This window comes from Oncorhynchus nerka, linkage group LG13 (assembly GCF_034236695.1).
Source record: "Oncorhynchus nerka isolate Pitt River linkage group LG13, Oner_Uvic_2.0, whole genome shotgun sequence".
Classification (NCBI taxonomy): Eukaryota; Metazoa; Chordata; class Actinopteri; order Salmoniformes; family Salmonidae; genus Oncorhynchus; species Oncorhynchus nerka.
The window spans coordinates 13,772,047-13,792,919 of record NC_088408.1 but is presented as its reverse complement, the minus strand read 5'-3'; the positions used below and the strand labels follow the sequence as shown (position 1 = coordinate 13,792,919).

General features: G+C 44.0%; 1 protein-coding gene across 1 annotated transcript in view; it reads right to left on the bottom strand.

Moving 5' to 3' along the window:
• LOC115123134 (thyrotropin receptor-like) overlaps nucleotides 1-20,873 on the bottom strand; it is a 41,345-nt gene that overhangs the window by 16,165 nt on the left and 4,307 nt on the right. Inside the window, exons 2-8 of the mRNA XM_029652452.2 lie at nucleotides 12,011-12,082; nucleotides 9,540-9,614; nucleotides 4,124-4,198; nucleotides 3,839-3,913; nucleotides 3,489-3,566; nucleotides 2,939-3,007; nucleotides 46-123 (exon numbers count right to left, since the gene is read on the bottom strand). Of these exons, the coding sequence (XP_029508312.2) occupies nucleotides 46-123; nucleotides 2,939-3,007; nucleotides 3,489-3,566; nucleotides 3,839-3,913; nucleotides 4,124-4,198; nucleotides 9,540-9,614; nucleotides 12,011-12,082 (522 nt within the window). The remainder of the gene's footprint in view (nucleotides 1-45; nucleotides 124-2,938; nucleotides 3,008-3,488; nucleotides 3,567-3,838; nucleotides 3,914-4,123; nucleotides 4,199-9,539; nucleotides 9,615-12,010; nucleotides 12,083-20,873) is intronic.

Genomic DNA, 20,873 nt, shown 5'->3' with positions numbered 1-20,873 from the left:
GGAATGGGATTTCCTCGGTTAAATAAAGGACTAATTCATACTCACAGAAGCATTGGGCCACTGACAGTGCCAGAAAACATATTTTCATCCATCCTGGTCAGACGCCTGTTTCTATGGAGGTACCTGGAGAGAAAACACACACACATGGGCACCCACGCACAAGCAGACACACGCAAGAATATAACCGACACTCTTCAATCACTGTAATCATCCTGATAGCTCAAAAACACCTAATATTTTCACCTCTTTCTAAAGCAACACTGACTTCGGATGGATCAGATCTTATCCTGAGTGTTGTTTTAAATTAGCCATCGGAGAAGATACTTCAGAAACATACTGAAGAATCCCTACATGATAATAAACGTGTGGGGGGAGTGTTTGTCTGGGTATAACAGGGATCAAACACACACTCCAGGATCATTTCTCTCTCTGAGCGCGCTCCTGCCAACACAAACAGCAGTGTGGTAAGACTGACTAAAGTGACTGCCCATTGGTTTAATTACAACTCCATAAGGACCAGCTAGGGTTGACTTGGGGTAAATGGAGGGATAGAGGGATGAAAGGGGACAGAGAGGTGACCAAAAGGAAGAGGGGAGTTGAAATTGTGACAGAAAGTAGTGCTTGGTTTAATCCCCATTTCAGAGCTTTGTGATTTCCACACTTAATGAGAAGTGCTCTCTATATAAAACAAGGTATTATTAAAACTTCATTCAATGCAAATCCAGGTCAGTCCCCAGTAAGATGAAATCTACATTTAAAAATGAGACCCTATATAGTGTTTTTCTCCCTTGGTAAAATAGTAGTCTGAGTATCAGCCTCTTTAGCTAACATTACACTCCTTAGCTAGGCAAGTTGTTGTATTTTCATGCTTAAAACTAAGACAATCTGTGGTTGGAATTGCAGTATGTATTTAGTTTGGGAATTTACCCTTAAACTAGCGACTTTTGTCATACTGGTTTCCTCTGGACTAACAAAAAAATGGTTGCTTAGCAACTGGATACCAACGTGTTCTGTGGAGAGAGAAAAAGTGAGAGTTCCAATATTTGCATAATAGTTGTGCTTGGAGGATAGCTGTGAGGGTGATGAAATCAGGATCCACTGTTCTCCTCGAGCTCATTAATGATAGACTGTTAATATTTGAAGATGGCAGAAAGGCCAGTATCTTTGGCACAGGAGTACATGGAGTGGATTATCTAAAGCACAGGTGTCAAACTTATTCCACAGAAGGCCAAGTGTCTGTGGGTGTCTCCTCCCTTGTACTTGGTTGATGAATTAAGTTCCCTAATTAATTATTGAAACTAAACAACTAAAACCTGCAGACACTAGGCCCTCCGTGGAATGCGTTTGACGCCCCTGTTCTAAAGAGACTGGTACCAAGGCTAGGGAAATAGAGGTCATTTGATGCTTTGATGCGGACTTCCTGAAATCACCTTCCTAAAATATCCTATTTATCCCATGAGAACTAGAGCTTCCTAATCAAGGCTGGGGATAATCTCTCTCTAAGCACGTCTGAGAGAACTAGTTCAGATATAGCCGTGATGTGAGAGAACTAGTTCAGATGTGGCCGTGATGTGAGAGAACTAGTTCAGGTGTGGCTGTGATCTGAGAGAACTGGTTCAGATGTGGCTGTGATCTGAGAGAACTAGTTCAGATGTGGCAGTGATCTGAGAGAACTAGTTCAGATGTGGCCGTGATGTGAGAGAACTAGTTCAGATGTGGCAGTGATCTGAGAGAACTAATTCAGATGTGGCTGTGATCTGAGAGAACTGGTTCAGATGTGGCTGTGATCTGAGAGAACTGGTTCAGATGTGGCTGTGATCTGAGAGAACTGGTTCAGATGTAGCCGTGATCTGAGAGAACTAGTTCAGATGTGGCCGTGATCTGAGAGAACTAGTTCAGATGTGGCAGTGATCTGAGAGAACTAGTTCAGATGTGGCTGTGATCTGAGAGAACTAGTTCAGATGTGGCTGTGATGTGAGAGAACTAGTTCAGATGTGGCAGTGATCTGAGAGAACTAGTTCAGATGTGGCCGTGATCTGAGAGAACTAGTTCAGATGTGGCCGTGATCTGAGAGAACTAGTTCAGATGTGGCAGTGATCCTACTACTCTTGTAGGGTAATAGTGTAATTTTTGAGTAAGGAAATATACATGCCAGAAATAAAAAAATTGTTTACTCATGTCAAAATATTAAATAACATAATTTTGTTATACAGAGATAACAAAACTTGCCGAAAAGCTGCTGTGTTGTTTAATAAGGTACAAATAACCAGGTCAAAAATCCAGACCTACAGGAAAGGTTCCCAATGCTCCCATGTAGGGAAATAGAGCCTGCGAGAAAAGCCCTGTGTCTACAGGATATTCGATGTGGGAGAGTGGGAAATGTGGGGAGCCGGATGTCCAAATAGGCTAAACATTAGCTATATATGTCTGGAAAACATTTTATCACAGGTAAGACATTTAACTTGTTTAGTAGAGTCCGTTAGTAACTCCACTCACTACTTCTATAGTCCATTTGTTTGCATTGTTGGTCTTGGCTAGCTTAATGTTCTGGTTGGTAGCTAGCTAGCCCTCATTTATTCACCTGGCTGCTAGCACGTCATGAAAAGGGGCATGAGGGAAGCCCTACAATATGATGTTTTTCTAAGTAGTGAGAAAACTCTGGAGCAGGCAATGTTGAAAAGTTATCTTTAGACATGTTTTACTTTTATTAAATTACGTTTTGTAATTGACTAAAACAAGCAGACATCAAAAAAACTGCATGGTCAAGTATTTGCTGTGAGCCAATGGGTAACCTAGGTAACAACAGGTTGTTTTCCCCACAGGCAGGCAGGGCCGCAACGTTCTGTCTAATACTGACTGGGACTATTCTATTCCATATTGTATATTCTATTCCATTCTATTCTATTCTACTGTTTTAATGATAAGCTAAATGACTTACACAGCATCCAGTTTGGTCCCATTGAAAGCATGATGTTGGATGTCTGTGAAGCCATTACTGTACAGCATCCTGGAAGAGAATAACAACATTACAAAACATTCATAAAGGTGACATTTTTACTGAAGTAATCACTGGGTAATTGAGTTATTAGGCACTAACCCACTGACTAACTTTCTGGTTGTACAAGTCACATTAAAATCAGTAATATCAGTGCTACAGTAGGTAGTGAACAACATGCATACTTTTGTGCTGAGGGATTTGCCTGTGTATGCAATTTAGAGACTAAAACCACCACAACATTTTCAATATTATTTTCTCCCCTTCAAAACCGAACTACTTAGCTGTAGGAGCTTGTGGTCTCCTGTATCTCTTTTCCAATGTGACCAATGGGCCCATAGCTTTGACATCTAATGTAATGGTAGTTTCTCTCCGGAAACCCTCTCTGGGCTGGCCACAGCACACTCTGAGACTGCAAGTGAGGGTAATGTAATGGCCTATCCCTTATAGTGACAACACCAGTGAAACACTAGAACCAGGGCTGTGTACTCACACTGTCAGCACTTGGTTGGTAATACCGCGGAATGAGTTGGCTGGGACCTCAGAGATGTAAGGATGATCAGTGATCTCACTGTCAGGAGAAACAAGAGGAAATGAGGTGGCGTCGCAAATATAGAAAACCTTGTCAGAGTGGGAAATAGCTAAGTACATCTCCTGGCACTATAGTAACCACTGACACAAGACTAACCAAGGCATATTTGGTTGAAAAACCTCCCTACTACTGAAGAAAGGAGGTTTTGAGTGTGGGATTTTATATATAGAATACTATGGTCGGTGGATTGTAATAGATTTCTAAGACCTGAGTGACAAATAACAAAAAGTTCTGCCTACTAGTTTTCTTACAGTATGAAGTTCATGTCATCTGAGTGAATGTTGGTGAGATCAGGGAAGATGGTGAGGCCAGTATTGAAAATACCCCTAGAAGGTACCAAAAAAAAAAGACGTAAATATATATAATTGATCAATTATGGGTCCTTTATCCAAGCCAAATATTTGAAGACAAGTCTCATCTCTTGCATCTTGTGTTAAAGTAGCATTGTCAGTGGTTAGGAGGACTCACAATAGTGTTTTCAATGCTGTCAGAATGATGCTTTTAAATCATTGTATATGATGTGTAAAAGTGCTCACAGGTATTTCAGGTTTGGAAGGTTTTTAAATGCTTCTGGATCTATGTATGACAGACTCCTCGCATTCCGGATCTCTCTGAAATGGAAAACACAAAATGCTTAACCTTTTACTGCAGTGGGCTAAATCAGGGTCACACAGAGTGTTTCTTGGTAGTCTAAAACGAATCTACTGTGAAACAAAAGTATACACCTCACACACATGGTTATGGGCTTTATAAAAAGAAGAAGACACCTGTACCATGTCAGATATAGAGTTAAAATGTATTCAATTTGGAGTTTGCATCCTAATATTACACTTTATATACATCACAGAAGACTGAAAAATATTTGTCAACCGGTTTTCAGCGTAAAATAAATAAATGTTCATTAATTATGAAAACTATTAATGAATCAAATGTTATTGGGCACATACACATATTTAGCAGATGTTATTGTATGGGTAGCGAAATGCTTGTAACATTCCACCCATGAGCCCACTAGATCATTTGACTGCAGGAAAGGGATAGCTACACACACACACTTGTAAGTGAACGACAAGGTAAACATAATGTTTTCCAATTTGAGATGTATTTCTGTGCATTTTAGGATTACAGGGATACTTTGGTATTTTGGCAAAGAGTCAGATGAACTTGTGGATACCATTTTAATGTCTCTGTGTCCAGTAAGAAATAAGTTAGAGGTAGTTGCGCCAAAGCTAGCAAGATACCCATACGTCTAGCCATTGCGCAAATGCTAGTTAGCATTGGCTCTCAAACCTACCTCTAATTTCCTTCATACTGGACACAGAGACATGAAATGGTTTCCACAAGTTCATCCGACTCTGGGGAAGTAGATGGAATCCTGAAGTATCCCTTTAAGTGCTAATACATTCTTTGCATTGCTCAGTAATTTAGCATACCTTTGCATCACAGAACATACTGTATATCACATACATCGAGGTGATACAAAGGTTTGATTAATTCCCAACAGTCCATCACAACTTCCCTTCATGTTGTCTAAAGGTCAGGACCGTGCTTTAGGTTCACGCGCACGCACACACCCTAACCCAGGGATACCGATTACATCCGTGTGGCTTAAACCTGCTGAGTGCTGACAGAACAGGGAAAGGTACATGTCTGTCTGTGGGTAAGACCAGGAGTAAAATCTTCCAAATCTCCACATACATCTAACTCCAGAAGTCAAGGTTCAATTAATGTCTCCTTACTGTGTTAACTCTTGTGCACCAGAGAGGGCCAGGAGAGGGGCTCTCCTCTTTGCTTGTCTAACCCATGCGGTGTGGAGGAACGCTGGGGATGAACGTGCAATCCTGGCCCTCCTTCACACACCTGGATAACCACACAGCACCCTGGCCAACGTGCTCTGACCACTGGGAGCCCTCTGTCTGACCCAGTGTGTGTGCAATGTGCAGTGAACCACCGCCCACTCACCACACTCAACCTGCTCCCCCTGATTTCAGCCCCAAGGTTTGCATGCCTTTGTTCAATGAAACATTTCCTTCCACCCTTCCAGCCCATCCCTCCACCCTACCTCTCCCCAGCCCCTTGGTCCCCCCCAGCCCCCAGCCCTGAACCCTACCTCTCCCCTGAACACTACCTCTCCACCCCATCCCTCCACCCTACCTCTCCCCCTGGCCCCCGACCCCTAACAGTTGCCACCCTCTACTGGCCACAAGCAGCTGACAGGAAGCCCAACATTAATTTGTTTCTGAACCCTGGAGGAAACGGAGAGAGATGCCATTATTATGTGGTGTGGCACAACCACTGGACCAATCAGCTCTGAACAGACCCTGGAGATCCAATTCAAATAACTGGCTAGGGGCTCAATCTTCTCAGGTGTCAGAACTGGAGATTTGTGGAAGACTAAATCCATGACAGGGATTGGCCACAAAGAGAGCCTATCACAGAGGGGACAAACAATCACATATCATCTAAAAGGTGAGACTATAGAGATAACCTATACGATTAAGATGGTGAGCTAGAGATGAGCAGGACTGTGTATTCATTTGCAAACCAGTCTCAGTTGCATGGCTAGGAGCCCATAAGCTCTCTCCCACTTTCCTCTGGGTCTTTATTAGATGCAAATACAGCAGCTAAGGACAGGAAACACAAATATTATTTTAGCCTGCCCTCTCCCCTAACATGTTATTGTCACTGTCTGATTAGACCCAGACCTAGCAATGATGGATGGGAGACAGATACTGTATATATATATATATATATAGCAGATGTCATCTCAAAAGCCAATTAGCTAATATGCTTCTCTAGAGTGACATGGGATGGCAGAGTGACAATCTTCAGACCTTATGAAATGTTGTCAACCACAAACTGGTTATGGAAACGATGTTGGGTAACAGAAAGTCTGTTGAGGATGCACTGTAATAAAATATATTGAAAAAAACGAGTTGTTTCACCTAAATATTTTTTAGTATTGGTATTTTATTAGAATCCCCATTAGCTGCAGCAAAAGCAGCAGCTACTCTTCCTGGGGTCCACACAAAACATGATATAATACAGAACATTACTAGACAAGAACAGCTCAAGTACAGACCTACATCAACTATCTAGTTTTTTTTTTTTTACAAAAAAGGGACACAGCCCACATCAATTCCAATACATACACAAACTATCTAGGTCAAATAGGGGAGAGGTGTTGAAACCAGGTTTGCTGTTCATTTGAACAATATGAGATGGAACAGTTACATCCAATAATGGTTCTATATAATACTGTACGCTTTCTTGCATTTGTTCTGGATTTGAGGACTGTGAAAAGACCCCTGGTGACATGTCTGGTGGGGTAAATGTGTCTTTGAGTAAAGTTGGGTTGAGTATGCAAACTTTTGGGGATTTTCAACACATTCATGTTTCTTATAAAAACAAGTGATGCAGCCAGTCTCTCCTCAACTCATAGCCAAGAGAGACTGCCTGAATAGTATTTATATCAGCCCTCTGGTTACACTACCGATCAAACCGGTAAGTGTATATCAGCCCTCTGATTACAAATTTAGAGCAAGATGTGCTGCTCTGTTCTGGGCCAGCTGCATCTTAACTAGATCTTCCCTTACAGCACTCGACCACACAATAATCAAGATAAGACTAAGCTAGAGCCTGCTTTTTGGAATGTGATGTCAAAAAGGCAGAGAATCATTTTTTTTAAAAGACAGACCTCTCCCCATCTTTACATCCATTAAATCTATTTGTTTTTACCATTACAGTTTACATGTCTGTTTTGGAATGGGTGGCCATTAATAAACAGGTCCTAAAAATCTCTAAAGAGCATCGTATTTGGTACAAATCATTCCTTAAGTTCTAGACCTCAGCTGAATCTGGTAATGAATGGTGGGGCTGTTGAACAAGTTGAAGAGCTGCGGTTGCAGCTCATTAGCTGCGGTTGGTGATGTATATATGGTTGAATCTTCAGAATACTAGGACACACATGCTTCGTTTAATGCCAGAGGCAGGTCATTGGTAAAAATAGAAAAGAGTAGAGGGCCTACAGAGCTGCCCTGCGGTACACCACACTTTACATGTTTAACATGAGAAGCTTCCATTAAAGAAAACTATTTGAGTTCTATTAGATAGGTAGCTCTGAATCCACAATATGGCAAAGGCTTATTATCAAATTGTTAATTTGTTTACAGAGAAATAGCATTGTATTTGCTCAAACACAATTATTTCCAACTGTTTTCTATGAGCTGGCAGCAAGCTTATAGGCCTGTTGTTAGAACCAGTAAAGGCTGCTTTATCTCTCTTGGGTAGCGGAATAACTTTGGCTTCCCTCCAGGCCTGAGGACAAATACTTTCCTCTAGGCTCAGATTAAAGATATGACATATAGGAGTGGCTATAGAGTCAGCTACCATCCTCAGTAGCTTTACATCTAAGTTGTCTGTCATACTGGTATGAAGGGATCGGGCGACAGGTGCAGGAATGTGTAATAGGGGTTTTTATTTTCCCAAATGACAGCGTTCCATGTAATGGCACGGGGACAAAGACCAAACACGCATACAAAACACAGGGTTGAAACCCAAACAAAAGAGCGAGGAGTACCTAGAATAAATAACTCTAGCGCACAATGATTATCACACGGGATGAGACCCGTAATCTTCTGCGCACTCCACAATGGCACGAAAGCCAAAACATAGCACAGGTACTCACACGACCAACGGACAATGTAACAATAACCGACAGCCCAATGGTGAAACAAAGGGCATATTTATACAAATACAATCAGTGGGAATGGGGACCAGGTGTGCGCAAGTTCCGGAGGGATCCGTGACATTGTCAATGCCAGGAAGTTTGAAGTAACTGGTTCCACATCCTTTTCTTTTTTTACTCAACTTTTCGGTCAGTGTTACCTGAATAAAAAAAATGTGTTGGCTCACTTGTTTTTGCTCAATTTGTCTGATATGTTCATTCAACTAGAAATTATTATTTGGGCATTTTATCCCCCCCAAATGGCCATGGAACTAGTTAAACACACACTGCTTTTAACATACAAAGTTTTCAACTTACATATTAGACACACATTGACATTGTGCATGTTCATTTATACAGTAATTAGTATTCAACATGTCCTCAACTGGGATTTGAACTCACAAACTCTTGGTTCACAGCATTCTAATCTTCCTGCTATGCCACCATGTCAGTCTCAATAACTGATTTCAGCTGTATTGCTACACTTTGCAATAAATCTGTTAAAAGTAGTCAAGAAAAACTATTTCATTTATCAAGGAGTAACATTAAAGCAGTGTAATATTTCCTGCCAATATTTGACAATTATACAGAAAAACCTAAAACTGCTTAAATAAATAAATAAACAAAGCAAAGATGCGAGAATTGTCAGATGAACTGATAATTAACACAGACATGGTGGCAGGAAGATCAGAACGACATCAATAAAGAGATTGTGGATACAAATAATAATAATAATAATAAGTGAATAAATTAACATGCACAATGTAATCATGTATGTCAAGTTGTAAGTTAAAAAAATGGTATGTTAAAAAGTGCTGTGTGTGTGTAATTAATTCCACAGACTTTTATTTTTAGGGACAACTAAAAATGTAAAGTTCTGATAAAACTTTGACCGAAAAAGTTGCGTAAACTAAAACAAGTCTGTGGAACCAGTTAATTAATAATAATTTAGTTGACACAACTATACTCAAATGCCTTTAAACTGCTAGTTAGTCGAAGGGAAATACGCTTCATGTTATAGCCAGTAATGGAAATCAAGGGAATTTACAAGTCAGTAATGGTGGTCCTGTGTGACTCAGTTGGTACTGCATAGTTGGTAGAACAACGTCAGGAATGTGGGTTCAATTTCCTGGGGCAACCAATACGTAAACATGCATGCACGCGTGACTGTAGGAACTTTCAAAGCGTCTGCTAAATGGCATATATTATATTAGTAAGTCACTCACATGTGGGTGATTTTCTTCAGGTTATAGAATGAATGCCTCTCCAGCCTCTTCAGCGTCAGATCCACTGATATATATCTGGGAAAAAAATATATACTTCAATATGGCCAATCTACTGTCTGTTGACTCCATTCTAATGGCCACACATGGCCAATCTACTGTCTGTTGACTCCATTCTAATGGCCACACATGGCCAATCTACTGTCTGTTGACTACATTCTAATGGCCACACATAACAAATCTACTGTCTGTTGACTACATTCTAATGGCCACACATAACCAATCTACTGTCTGTTGACTCCATTCTAATGGCCACACATAACCAATCTACTGTCTGTTGACTCCATTCTAATGGCCACACATGACCAATCTACTGTCTGTTGACTACATTCTAATGGCCACACATGACCAATATACTGTCTGTTGACTCCATTCTAATGGCCACACATAACCAATCTACTGTCTGTTGACTACATTCTAATGGCCACACATAACCAATCTACTGTCTGTTGACTCCATTCTAATGGCCACACATAACCAATCTACTGTCTGTTGACTCCATTCTAATGGCCACACATGACCAATCTACTGTCTGTTGACTCCATTCTAATGGCCACACATGACCAATATACTGTCTGTTGACTCCATTCTAATGGCCACACATAACCAATCTACTGTCTGTTGACTCCATTCTAATGGCCACACATGACCAATCTACTCAACTACCCACCTGTCACATAGCCTCTAAATACAATCAATTAACAAGTATGTACAGTATGCAACACTTTTACCTTAGTCATCAGTATCACTGCTTTCTTTGGTATTACTGAGTAACTAGTGTGTAGTTAGCGTGATTTAATGGCATATAAAATAGAGACTTAGACTGAATCTATATGATACATGGAATGAGTCTGTTCACTGTGAGAAAACAGGCTTAGTATTTAAAGTTCAGTAGACTATACTATAGTAGATAATCAATGATATTTCACTGCTCCCTAATTAAGGGGGTTGATCTCAAAAACTGATTACAGGTTAAAAAGTGTCTCAATTACAGTATCTTATTTGCCAATATAGAAGCACCTGGCTGCTATGTACTGGCTGAGGCAGAAGAAAATAATAATCTTCTTTGCTTTCTCTCTCTTTCCTCGTAGCTGACTTGGACATTGGCCTCACAGGCTGAGATCAAGGTTTGGCAGAATGTTAATTTTCTATTGTCTAAAAAATAACTTGGTTTCTCATTTTCATCTTGCGTTTAAGCGTTTTAGCTTGGTGATACCCCTTTCCACCTTTATGTACCTAGTGTATATTTTACCACATCAACTAAACCAGGGGAAGGCAACTAGATTCAGACGCGGCCAGAACATACTGGAATGATACAAAAGTGTACACTGCAAATTGACCACAACTAAGCCCAAAAAAAGAGATTGAAATTATTGTTATTTTCAAATACATATTTGATTAAATTCAGACACTGTCTATTGTTTTTTTTTCATACTTGGGAACAGATGTACAGAATTATTTTCAGCTGAATTTCTGTTGATTTTACACAGTCTTTTTTGACCAAAAACTAAAATCCTAAAAAAGCACCAATCCATAGAACAGTTCTACTGGATTACCTTGCAGATGCCTATGCCCTTGCGGTGGAAATGCCGACATTCCTATTCTAGGATGGCATTAACTGTGATTAGCAGACAGCAGTGATACCAAACAGAAAACAGATCAGACGGAGAGAGAGAGAGAGAGAGAGAGAGAGAGAGAGAGAGAGAGAGAGAGAGAGAGAGAGAGAGAGAGATAGAGAGAGAGAGAGAGAGAGAGAGGCTTGGATCTGATGTTTTTCCCCCTCTTTGGAGAATAAGAGACATGCAACAGGTGGTTTAGTAAGTCGCTGGAATTTAAATATAGCTTTATAGAGCTTTGTGGCTTTAACAAAAAACATGTGATCATACTGATGATGAAAAAGGAAAGAGACGAGAGAGAGGGGGAAGAGAGAAGAGAGAGAGAGGGGGAAGAGAGAAGAGAGAGAGAGGGGGGAAGAGAGAGATAGAGAGGAGAGAGCGATAGAGAAAGAAGAGAAAAGAGAGAGAGAAGGGGAAGAGAGGAGCGAGAGAGAGAGAGAAGAGGGAGAGAGAGAAGAGGAGAGAAGAGAGAAGGGGGAGAGAAAGAAAAGAGGAGAGAAGAGAGAAGGGGGAGAGAAAGAAAAGAGGAGAGAAGAGAGAGGGGGAGAGAAAGAGAAGAGAGAAGAGAGAGGGGGGAGAGAAAGAGAAGAGAGAAGAGAGAGGGGGGACAGAAAGAGAAGAGGAGAGAAGTGGGAGAGAAAGAGAAGAGGAGAAGAAAGAGCGCAAAGGTAGGGAATAACAGTGAGAAACAAGTGTATCATCCTGATGATTGAGTGATTCACAGGAATTTAAATACAAAGCTTTAGGACTTTAACGAGAAGCTGGTGAATGTGATTGTGCTGATTGTGATTCACTCACATCCTTGATATGTTTACTAGGTTGGAGAAGACATCTCCTGGCACTGATTTCAGACGCGTCTCCAGAAGCCACCTGGAAGAGAAGATAGAGGATTACGTTCACAGATCAACATAAAGTTTACTGATTTATGTACAGTTTACAGATTTATGTACAGTTTACTGATTTATGTAAAGTGTACAAATCAGCATGTAGTTGTTTGAAGTCCATTCATAAGAAAAGCATTGTACCTTCCTCCTCCAGAGTCTCTATCATATCTGTAACAACTGATAAGATATATACCCATTTTGGCCAGTTATGCATACTGTACTAATCCCTGGATGTAATGTTGAGATCTTGAGGTCTCCTTGTGCTGGTTTAGTTCAGTCAGTGTACAGGGGTTACATGCCTGCCCTAGAGACACTCATCCACCTTACAGTGTGTAAGGTAAACTGTGCATGCTGCAAATATTAGAGTTGAAAAGCAGACCTGTAACGGCTCTGGTTTGTAGAAGGAGACTAAGGTGCAGCGTGGTAGGCGTACAACGTATTTTTATTGACGACACCAAACAAAATAACAAAGACAAAAAACGAAAGCGCACAGTTCTGTCAGGCTCAGATACTAAACACAAAACAAGATCCCACAAAACCCAAAAGGAAAATAACAACTTACATATGATCCCCAATCAGAGACAATGATAGACAGCTGCCTCTGATTAGGAACCACACATGGCCAAAAACAAAGAAATAGAAACCATAGACTTTCCCACCCAAATCACACCCTGACCTAACCAAACATAGAGAATAATAAGGATCTCTAAGGTCAGGGCGTGACAAGACCCACGATCACTGAAGACATGGATTCCTCTAGGAGTTGAAAAGCAGACCCACGATCACTGAAGACATGGATTCCACTAGGAGTTGAAAAGCAGACCCACAATCACTGAAGACATGGATTCCTCTAGGAGTTGAAAAGCAGACCCACGATCACTGAAGACATGGATTCCTCTAGGAGTTGAAAAGCAGACCCACGATCACTGAAGACATGGATTCCACTAGGAGTTGAAAAGCAGACCCACAATCACTGAAGACATGGATTCCTCTAGGAGTTGAAAAGCAGACCCACGATCACTGAAGACATGGATTCCTCTAGGAGTTGAAAAGCAGACCCACGATCACTGAAGACATGGATTCCACTAGGAGTTGAAAAGCAGACCCACGATCACTGAAGACATGGATTCCACTAGGAGTTGAAAAGCAGACCCACGATCACTGAAGACATGGATTCCTCTAGGAGTTGAAAAGCAGACCCACGATCACTGAAGACATGTATTCCTCTAGGAGTTGAAAAGCAGACCCACGATCACTGAAGACATGGATTCCACTAGGAGTTGAAAAGCAGACCCACGATCACTGAAGACATGGATTCCTCTAGGAATTGAAAAGCAGACCCACGATCACTGAAGACATGGATTCCACTAGGAGTTGAAAAGCAGACCCACGATCACTGAAGACATGGATTCCACTAGGAGTTGAAAAGCAGACCCACGATCACTGAAGACATGGATTCCACTATGACAGGGGTGTCAAACTAATTTTGCCCCGGAGGCCGCATTCAATCTTCAACGAGAAAATGTGCTGATAATAGTCCTCTATCAATAGTTTGGGGGATTTTCAATGTTCCCTGACTGTCTAAATCAAATCAAAATGTTATTTGTCACGTGCCGAATACACCTTTCAGTGAAATGCTTACTTGCAAGCCCTTAACCAACAATGCAGTTAAGAAAAATACCTAACAAAGTAAGAATTAAAAGTAGCAAATAATCTAACTTTCATTTTGGCGAGCTGGACACGGTCAATAAACAGTTTGAATGTAGGTACATTATCAGTTGTCCACAGTTTGGATTAAGTTATTATATTGAGTTAGCACACCCCTTCTAAAAAAAAGCAAGAAAAACAAGAGCTTTAGAGATGGACTGGAGACAAAGAGAGGGCAAGTGAGGTTATGAGGCACTCAACAGCCTATCCGTTGCTTTCACAATTGTTGGTAATTTGGTATTACACATTAGCTATCGAATCGAACAAAATCCTCAATTTACAGCTTCGGCCAGGTCAGCTCTGATCCAACATCGATAGGTGGATATATTTCTGGTTACTAGGTTCTCTCCATGCAGTGCATTGCTGTCCTGATGAAGTGTATGGTGTAAACCCTGTCATAGGAACATGAAGGGAAAACAAAACGCTGGTTCCGAGTGTGTAGGAGTGGACCTGGACCTAACCTCTCAGCCCTGAGCCAAACCAAACAAGGTCTGGCCCTGCTAAGGTACATCTACGGCCTGGGGGCTAGCGGGATCATAAAAACACTTGAGTTATAATGGTTAATTACTGGAAATCACCACTGGTGATATTGTTATGAATATCAATCCATATATGTTTTTTGTTTTTGTTGTGGGGGGGAAATAGTTAATCGTAGTGGAGGTAGTTGAGATAGCTGTTGGACCTATTATATGTTTCAGCCAATGAAAAGGGAGAGATCCCTCTGTCTGCTTCCCTCTGTCTGCTCGGAACACCTGCATTTCTCCGCATTGATCCTCCACGGAACTGCATCCTCCACGGAACTGCATCCTCCATGGAACTGCATCCTCCATGGAACTGCATCCTCCATGGAACTGCATCCTCCATGGAACTGCATCCTCCACGGAACTGCATCCTCCATGGAACTGCATCCTCCATGGAACTGCATCCTCCATGGAACTGCATCCTCCACGGAACTGCATCCTCCACGGAACTGCATCCTCCATAGAACTGCTTCCTCCATGGAACTGCATCCTCCACGGAACTGCATCCTCCACGGAACTGCTTCCTCCACGGAACTGCACCCTCCATGGAACTGCATCCTCCATGGAACTGCTTCCTCCATGGAACTGCTTCCTCCATGGAACTGCTTCCTCCATGGAACTGCATCCTCCATGGAACTGCATCCTCCATGGAACTGCTTCCCTCTGTCTGCTCGGAACACCTGCACTTCTCCGCATTGATCCTCCACGGAACTGCATCCTCCATGGAACTGCATCCTCCATGGAACTGCATCCTCCACTGAACTGCATCCTCCACAGAACTGCATCCTTCACGGAACTGCATCCTCCATGGAACTGCATCCTCCATGGAACTGCTTCCTCCATGGAACTGCTTCCTCCATGGAACTGCATCCTCCATGGAACTGCATCCTCCATGGAACTGCTTCCTCCATGGAACTGCTTCCTCCATGGAACTGCTTCCTCCATGGAACTGCTTCCTCCATGGAACTGCTTCCCTCTGTCTGCTCGGAACACCTGCATTTCTCCGCATTGATCCTCCACGGAACTGCATCCTCCATGGAACTGCATCCTCCACGGAACTGCATCCTCCACGGAACTGCTTCCTCCATGGAACTGCATCCTCCATGGAACTGCATCCTCCATGGAACTGCATCCTCCATGGAACTGCATCCTCCATGGAACTGCATCCTCCATGGAACTGCTTCCTCCATGGAACTGCATCCTCCATGGAACTGCATCCTCCATGGAACTGCATCCTCCACGGAACTGCATCCTCCATGGAACTGCATCCTCCATGGAACTGCTTCCTCCACAGAACTGCATCCTCCATGGAACTGCATCCTCCATGGAACTGCTTCCTCCATGGAACTGCTTCCTCCATGGAACTGCTTCCCTCTGTCTGCTCGGAACACCTGCATTTCTCCGCATTGATCCTCCATGGAACTGCATCCTCCATGGAACTGCATCCTCCATGGAACTGCATCCTCCATGGAACTGCTTCCTCCATGGAACTGCTTCCTCCATGGAACTGCTTCCTCCATGGAACTGCATCCTCCATGGAACTGCATCCTCCATGGAACTGCTTCCTCCATGGAACTGCTTCCTCCATGGAACTGCTTCCTCCATGGAACTGCTTCCCTCTGTCTGCTCGGAACACCTGCATTTCTCCGCATTGATCCTCCACGGAACTGCATCCTCCATGGAACTGCATCCTCCATGGAACTGCATCCTCCATGGAACTGCATCCTCCATGGAACCGCATCCTCCATGGAACTGCATCCTCCATGGAACTGCATCCTCCATGGAACTGCATCCTCCATGGAACTGCATCCTCCATGGAACTGCATCCTCCATGGAACTTCTTCCCTCTGTCTGCTCGGGAACACCTGCATTTCTCCGCATTGATGGAACTAAAAGTATTTGGTTTTAAATATACTTAAGTATCAAAAGTAAATGTCATTGCAAAAATGTACTTGAGTATCGAAAGTTAAATTAAAAGTATAAATAATTTCAAATTCTTTATATTATGCGTCCCCTATACCATAAGAAGTTAAGTAAACCAGGCTGCACCATTTTCTTGTTTTTGAATTCAGGGAAAGCCGGGGACACATGTCAACACTCAAACATAATTTACAAAGGAAGTTTTTGTGTTCTCTACTCTACTCTACTACAGCCCTGTCGATGTAGATGGGGGTGTACTCTACTACAGCCCTGTCGATGTAGATGTGGGTGTGCTCTACTACAGCCCTGTCGATGTAGATGGGGGTGTGCTCTACTACAGCCCTGTTGATGTACAGTAGATGGGGGTGTGCTCTACTACAGCCCTATTGATGTAGATGGGGGTGTGCTCTACTACAGCCCTATTGATGTAGATGGGAGTGTACTCTACTACAGCCCTATTGATGTACAGTAGATGGGGGTGTACTCTACTACAGCCCTGTCGATGTAGATGGGGGTGTGCTTTACTACAGCCCTGTCGATGTAGATGGGGGGTTGCTCTACTACAGCCCTATTGATGTAGATGGGGGTGTACTCTACTACAGCCCTGTCGATGTAGATGGGGGTGTGCTCTACTACAGCCCTGTCGATGTAGATGGGGGTGTGCTCTACTACAGCCCTGTCAAAGTAGATGGGGGTGTGCTCTACTACAGCCCTATTGATGTACAGTAGATGGGGATGTGCTCTACTACAGCCCTGTTGAAGTACAGTAGATGGGGGTGTACTCTACTACAGCCCTGTCGATGTTGATGGGGGTGTGCTCTACTACAGCCCTGTCAATGTTGATGGGGGTGTACTCTACTACAGCCCTGTCGATGTTGATGGGGGTGTGCTCTACTACAGCCCTGTCGATGTTGATGGGGGTGTACTCTACTACAGCCCTGTCGATGTTGATGGGGGTGTGCTCTACTACAGCCCTGTCGATGTTGATGGGGGTGTACTCTACTACAGCCCTGTTGATGTAGATGGGGGTGTGCTCTACTACAGCCCTATTGATGTACAGTAGATGGGGGTGTGCTCTACTACAGCCCTGTCGATGTAGATGGGGGTGTGCTCTACTACAGCCCTATTGATGTACAGTAGATGGGGGTGTGCTCTACTACAGCCCTGTTGATGTAGATGGGGGTGTGCTCTACTACAGCCCTATTGATGTACAGTAGATGGGGGTGTGCTCTACTACAGACCTATTGATGTATAGTAGATGGGGTTGTGCTCTACTACAGCCCTGTTGATGTACAGTAGATGGGGGTGTACTCTACTACAGCCCTGTTGATGTACAGTAGATGGGGGTGTGCTCTACTACAGCCCTGTCGATGTTGATGGGGGTGTACTCTACTACAGCCCTATTGATGTACAGTAGATGGGGGTGTGCTCTACTACAGCCCTGTTGATGTAGATGGGGGTGTACTCTACTACAGCCCTGTTGATGTACAGTAGATGGGGGTGTGCTCTACTACAGCCCTGTCGATGTAGATGGGGGTGTGCTCTACTACAGCCCTGTTGATGTAGATGGGAGTGTGCTCTACTACAGCCCTGTTGATGTAGATGGGTGTGTGCTCTACTACAGCCCTGTTGATGTACAGTAGATGGGGGTGTGCTCTACTACAGCCCTGTCGATGTAGATGGGGGTGTGCTCTACTACAGCCCTGTTGATGTACAGTAGATGGGGGTGTGCTCTACTACAGCCCTATTCATGTTGATGGGGGTGTGCTCTACTGCAGCCCTGTCGATGTAGATGGGGGTGTGCTCTACTACAGCCCTGTCGATGTAGATGGGGGTGTGCTCTACTACAGCCCTGTCGATGTACAGTAGATGGGGGTGTACTCTACTACAGCCCTGTTGATGTACAGTAGATTGGGGTGTGCTCTACTACAGCCCTGTTGATGTAGATGGGGGTGTGCTCTACTACAGCCCTATTGATGTACAGTAGATGGGGGTGTGCTCTACTACAGCCCTGTTGATGTAGATGGGGGTGTGCTCTACTACAGCCCTATTGATGTACAGTAGATGGGGGTGTGCTCTACTACAGCCCTGTTGATGTAGATGGGGGTGTGCTCTACTACAGCCCTATTGATTTACAGTAGATGGGGGTGTGCTCTACTACAGCCCTATTGATGTATAGTAGATGGGGTTGTGCTCTACTACAGCCCTGTTGATGTACAGTAGATGGGGGTGTGCTCTACTACAGCCCTGTCGATGTTGATGGGGGTGTACTCTACTACAGCCCTATTGATGTACAGTAGATGGGGGTGTGCTCTACTACAGCCCTATTGATGTATAGTAGATGGGGTTGTGCTCTACTACAGCCCTGTTGATGTACAGTAGATGGGGGGTGTACTCTACTACAGCCCTGTTGATGTACAGTAGATGGGGGTGTGCTCTACTACAGCCCTGTCGATGTTGATGGGGGTGTACTCTACTACAGCCCTATTGATGTACAGTAGATGGGGGTGTGCTCTACTACAGCCCTGTTGATGTAGATGGGGGTGTACTCTACTACAGCCCTATTGATGTACAGTAGATGGGGGTGTGCTCTACTACAGCCCTGTCGATGTAGATGGGGGTGTGCTCTACTACAGCCCTGTTGATGTAGATGGGGGTGTGCTCTACTACAGCCCTGTTGATGTAGATGGGTGTGTGCTCTACTACAGCCCTGTTGATGTACAGTAGATGGGGGTGTGCTCTACTACAGCCCTGTCGATGTAGATGGGGGTGTGCTCTACTACAGCCCTGTTGATGTAGAGTAGATGGGGGTGTACTCTACTACAGCCCTGTTGATGTACAGTAGATGGGGGTGTGCTCTACTACAGCCCTATTGATGTAGATGGGGCTGTGCTCTACTACAGCCCTGTCGATGTTGATGGGGGTGTGCTCTACTACAGCCCTGTTTATGTAGATGGGGGTGTGCTCTACTACAGCCCTGTCGATGTAGATGGGGGTGTGCTCTACTACAGCCCTGTCGATGTACAGTAGATGGGGGTGTACTCTACTACAGCCCTGTTGATGTACAGTAGATTGGGGTGTGCTCTACTACAGCCCTGTTGATGTAGATGGGGGTGTGCTCTACTACAGCCCTATTGATGTACAGTAGATTGGGGTGTGCTCTACTACAGCCCTGTTGATGTAGATGGGGGTGTGCTCTACTACAGCCCTATTGATGTACAGTAGATGGGGGTGTGCTCTACTACAGCCCTGTTGATGTAGATGGGGGTGTGCTCTACTACAGCCCTATTGATGTACAGTAGATGGGGGTGTGCTCTACTACAGCCCTATTGATGTATAGTAGATGGGGTTGTGCTCTACTACAGCCCTGTTGATGTACAGTAGATGGGGGTGTGCTCTACTACAGCCCTGTCGATGTTGATGGGGGTGTACTCTACTACAGCCCTATTGATGTACAGTAGATGGGGGTGTGCTCTACTACAGCCCTGTTGATGTAGATGGGGGTGTACTCTACTACAGCCCTATTGATGTACAGTAGATGGGGGTGTGCTCTACTACAGCCCTGTTGATGTAGATGGGGGTGTGCTCTACTACAGCCCTGTTGATGTAGATGGGTGTGTGCTCTACTACAGCCCTGTTGATGTACAGTAGATGGGGGTGTGCTCTACTACAGCCCTGTTGATGTACAGTAGATGGGGGTGTGCTCTACTACAGCCCTATTGATGTAGATGGGGGTGTGCTCTACTACAGCCCTGTCGATGTAGATGGGGGTGTGCTCTACTACAGCCCTGTTGATGTAGATGGGGGTGTGCTCTACTACAGCCCTGTCGATGTAGATGGGGGTGTGCTCTACTACAGCCCTGTTGATGTACAGTAGATGGGGGTGTGCTCTACTACAGCCCTGTCGATGTAGATGGGGGTGTGCTCTACTACAGCCCTGTCGATGTAGATGGGGGTGTGCTCTACTACAGCCCTGTCGATGTAGATGGGGGTGTACTCTACTACAGCCCTGTTGATGTACAGTAGATGGGGTGTGCTCTACTACAGCCCTATTGATGTAGATGGGGGTGTGCTCTACTACAGCCCTGTCGATGTTGATGGGGGTGTGCTCTACTACAGCCCTATTGATGTACAGTAGATGGGGGTGTGCTCTACTACAGCCCTGTTGATGTACAGTAGATGGGGGTGTGCTCTACTACAGCCCTGTCAATGTTGATGGGGGTGTGCTCTACTACAGCCCTGTCGATGTACAGTAGATGGGGGTGTACTCTACTACAGCCCTATTGATGTACAGTAGATGGGGGTGTGCTCTACTACAGCCCTATTGATGTACAGTAGATGGGGGTGTACTCTACTACAGCCCTGTTGATGTACAGTAGATGGGGGTGTGCTCTACTACAGCCCTGTCGATGTAGATGGGGGTGTACTCTACTACAGCCCTATTGATGTACAGTAGATGGGGGTGTGCTCTACTACAGCCCTGTCGATGTAGATGGGGGTGTGCTCTACTACAGCCCTGTTGATGTACAGTAGATGGGGGTGTGCTCTACTACAGCCCTGTTGATGTACAGTAGATGGGGGTGTGCTCTACTACAGCCCTGTTGATGTACAGTAGATGGGGGTGTGCTC